This window comes from Elephantulus edwardii, unplaced genomic scaffold, assembly GCF_000299155.1.
Source record: "Elephantulus edwardii isolate Elephantulus edwardi_28Jun2011 unplaced genomic scaffold, EleEdw1.0 scaffold00037, whole genome shotgun sequence".
In the NCBI taxonomy this organism is placed as follows: domain Eukaryota; kingdom Metazoa; phylum Chordata; class Mammalia; order Macroscelidea; family Macroscelididae; genus Elephantulus; species Elephantulus edwardii.
In genome coordinates this window covers 17,997,153-18,001,289 of record NW_006399787.1, presented here as the reverse complement: position 1 = coordinate 18,001,289, position 4,137 = coordinate 17,997,153, and the positions used below count along the sequence as shown (strand labels likewise).

Genomic DNA, 4,137 nt, shown 5'->3' with positions numbered 1-4,137 from the left:
ATCCTACCTCCCCCAGGGGCTAGGGGCTTCCATTAAAGCTAAACAGCATCATCAAACCAAGGGCTTTTCTGTGCCTCATGGGAGGACAAGGAGAAGGGGAGGAGGTGGAGAGACACAGATTGATTATTATTTGCAGATGATTGTCTAACTAGAAGACCTAGGGAAGTCAACTGAAAAACTATAGGAACTATTTGAAGGATCTGCTCAGAAAAATTTAAAGTCAAGCACACCAAAATAAATCCTTTTGGGGGCTCACTTAGGTATGACCTTGCAAAGATCTGTGCTTTTCTGGGTGGTTTCTGATGTTTGTGCAATTCGCTGTTTTCAAAGGTAGCGAACAAAGGTTCCTTCCTAATCTACACAACGCAGACTCAGACCTCAGTATCTGACAATAGGGTCCCGCTTGCCTAGGGTCCCTCTCCCTTGGACCTGGACCCTTTCTCCTCAGCCATTTGCTCTAATGCAAAAGACATAACATAGGGCCTAAGCCAAGAGCTGGGGCTGGAGGCATAACGGAGTTAAGTGGTCAAAGATTGTGCTATGTCATCGCCAAACCAAGTTTTTTAAAATAAAAAGGGGTGGACCCGGAGGAGGGGAGGTCCCACGTGTCCGTCCTATCATTGCCTCATTAATCATGGAAAGGCCATGTGTTGCGACCCCACTGGGTAGTCTCAGTTTTGGTTTGGTTTGCGGCCCAGGAAGGCCTTGATGGACTGTGTCAATCTGCCTGGACCAGAGTGGCCATCATTTGCGGTCTAGGCTGGCATGCAGCTGGGCCTCCCGCACCATCCGGTCGAAGGAGCGCGTGTTGGTCTCCTCTCGCACCTTCTCCCGAACGTGGAAGGAGGCGCGCGCAGTGGAGCGGGCGCTCTCCAGCGCGCTGCGCCTCTCCCGCGAGAGCTGCTCGCTCCTCTCCAGCTTGCGCCCTATGGCCTGGAGTAGCTCCCGCCTGCGGCAGTCTTCGTCCCTCTCCACCTTCAGCTTGTTGGCGCGCTGGGCCCGCTCCTTCTCCAGACGGTTCTGGCCCACGCGCCGCGCCTTCTGCAGCACTGCTTCCTCGGCCGCCTGCGTTGCATGCTGCAGCCGCCGCTCCCCGGCCCGTGCCAGCGCCTCCAGGTGGGCTTGGTGCTCCCTCTCTTTACGCTCAGCCGCCTCCTTGGCCCTCCGGCTCTGCAGCTCCTCTCGCCGGGCCCTCTCCCTTAGCTCGCGGGTGCGCTGCTCCACTAGCTGCTCGTAGTTCTCCTGTGCACGGCCCAAGCTGGCTGCCAGTGAGCTCCGCAAGCCCTCGCGTTCCTCGTTCTCCTGCCGGGCCCGGCCCTTCAGCAGCGCCTCGTGGCGTGCCCGCTCAGCCCGGCTCAGCTCCCGCTTCTCCCGCTGCAGCTGGCCCTCTTGTCGCTGCTTGGCGCGGGCCGCCCTCTGGGCGCGCTCCCTGCGGGCCTGTTCTGCCCTCTCACGGCCTTCTTGGAGGCCCTCTTCCCGCTGCTTCAGGTTTTGTTCTTGCTGCAGCTTGCGCTGCCGGTCCTCCCGGGCTGCACGGTCGGCTCGCTCCCGCCGCAGCTGGCCCTGGTGCTCGGCCAGCTCCCGCCGCCGCTCCTCGCTACGCTCGCACTGCCGTTGCTTTCGCCGCGCAGCCTCCCGCTCCTCGCGGCCCCGGCGGCCACGCCGCTCCTCCACCTGCGCGGCCCAGGCGCGGCGCCCTAGCTCCAAAGCGCGCTGTTTCTCTCGCTCCTCGTTCTCACGTCGCTTCTCGGCGCGCACGCGCTGCTGCTCCCACTGGCCGTGGGCAGCGGCGCGCTGCTCCAGCAACAGGCGCTCTTCCTGGTAGCGCGCCAGCATGAGCGCTGCGATCTTCCGATCGCGCTCGGGCACCCCGCGCAGGCCCCGCTCCGCGCGCACCTGCCGCACGATGCGCTCCACGTGCTGAGCAGTCTGCGGCGAGTGGCTCAAATCGCCCAAGCTGAAGCTGCGCCCAGTGATGGGGACCAAGGGCAGGGCGGAGGGCCGTCCCAGAGGGTTGGGGGCAGATGATGCTGACCCGGCCGGGTAGCTATGCCTTGCCGAGGTCCGCGCCTGCCAGCGTAGCTCTCGCAGGCTCTCTCCACTGTAAGACGACGACGATGCACCAGATGTACCGGATTCAGAGCTAAGGGCGCCTTCTCGTCTGCGTGACAGGGAGTCTAGCGAATGGCTCTTCCTACCTGTCCGTGAGCCCGCAGGCGGAGGTTGGGTTCGGGCTGGGGAGAGACTAGGGGAGGCTTTCCGGGCCGCGCGCGGAGCGGGCGACGCCGGGAGGCTGGCGCTGCTGCAGCTACTGCTGCTACCGGCGCTCGGGGCGGTGGCAGCGGCGGCGGCAGCAGCACCCAAAGGCGTGAAGAGTCGCCGTTTCTCTTCGCGAACGATGCGCTCGCGTTCTGCCCTGCACTGTTGTAGTTTGGCGCGACGTTCTGCCTCATATGCCTCGTACAGGCCCGTGGCCACTCGCATGGAGCGGCCCGGAGCCTCACGCACCAGGTCAGCCAGGGCCCGCGGGAGCAGCTCCACCGGCTTGACGGCGCATCGTGCACAGGCCTCAAGGGAGCGAGGACTAGTCAGCACATAGCGGCTGCCCTCAGCCTCCGGACAGTCGAAATTGAAGAGGTCGAGGTGCAGTAATGGGGACTGCTCGCGCCGCCCTCCTTCTGCCACGCATGGGACTTCTGCCTTGCGGGGTGCATCAGCTGAGGTCGAGGCCGAAGCCGATGCTGAGGCGGCTGCAGGCTGCTGGGAGCCCTGGGCATCAGGGGGCACCGATGCTGCGGCTCCATCCTCTCCTGAACTGCTGGGCTCAGCTCCTCCTTTCTCATCAGGAATGGGGTCCACCATGGCTGATCCCTTTTGTAGAGTCTGCGGATGACAGGGGAAGGACATCGAGGAATATATTTGAGAGCAGTTCCCCCTTTCTCATTGCTTTCTCCACCCCCAACCTAATCCGCTTTCGGATTAGGCTTAGGGGCCTGGTGGAGCCTAAATCATAATACCGATGCCCTGAAAATGCCGGCTAGAAGTCGTGGGGGCGGGGGAGTGAATCTTTCTCTCGGTCCTGGAATGCAAGGTTCCCTTGGGCTCCTGGCCCACCAGATAGATGCATTTCCTTCCGGCTGCAAGTTAAAATGGAAAGATGTAGGTGCGGGAAGCAGCCGTTTTGGGAGCGCTGGAGGGCTGCCTTGGTGGATTAGTGTTTGTAGTTTAGGCGGGCAGCTTTGGGATGCAGCTTTGCAGAAACAAAAAGGGAAGAGGGCGCTGCATCTCCAAAGTGCATTGCTGCAAGGGCTCTTATTTGATTGTAGAAGTAGTTTATGGGCGGCTTCCCACTGCCAAAGGAGATCCGAGAGCGCCGGGTGTATGGGTTTGTGGACACGGCATGATGGAACGGCAGAGAAATGCACCTCGATCCCCAAAGGCCCCTGGGGTGATCGATTAGTGCTCCTGCTACAAGCCTCCCCACCCCCGCCCCCAGGGGTTTGCGGGCATGGAAAAGGTGCCTGATTATTCCATTCGGTCTAGTGTAAGAGTGGATGTGCTACCAGCATCTTCTACCCGGGTCTGGGCTAGAGTTCCCCCCCCCCAGACGCCCGGTGCGTCCACCGCATCCCTGGGGTGTTCTCTGGGGCGTGCATTGAGCACCGGTGCCCGCGGCTCCCGGAGGCTCCAACCAGTGCACTCACCGCACGTCCTGGGCTCCCGCCAGCGCCGAGGGCTTTTGTTCGCAGCTCGCCACTCTCCCCTGCGCCTCCTCAGTCCCCGCGCTGGCGAGGTCGGGTTACTGCCGGTAGCAGCCGCGATCGGATCCCCAGCTGTCGCCGCAGCCTCGGCCAGAGCCTCTCCATGGGGCCTGCAAGAGAGGCGCACACACTCCAGATGCTGCCTACAAGCGGGAGGGGAAGTGCGACAAGGCTTCCCTAAAATAACGCGGCTCTGCTTTCTTGCCTCACTCGGATTCTTAAAAAAAGGCAGCTCCGGTCCATCACTGCTGCATCCATCTCCGCCTCTCCAAGCGTGAAGACACTGCCGCGGTTTCGCCGCCCTCAGCGCCTCCTGGTGGACACGGGGGGCTTAGTTTCTTTGCTTGGAAGGCAAAGAAGAGAAAAATGGAATCTA

At 61.8% G+C, this 4,137-nt stretch overlaps 1 protein-coding gene across 1 annotated transcript; it reads right to left on the bottom strand.

Annotated features, from left to right (window-relative positions):
- Positions 1-744: 744 nt before the first annotated feature.
- CCDC177 (coiled-coil domain containing 177) lies at positions 745-2,862 on the bottom strand. The gene has a single exon (XM_006884741.1). The coding sequence runs from the start codon at positions 2,860-2,862 to the stop codon at positions 745-747; it is 2,118 nt and encodes a 705-aa protein (XP_006884803.1).
- Positions 2,863-4,137: the final 1,275 nt, after the last annotated feature.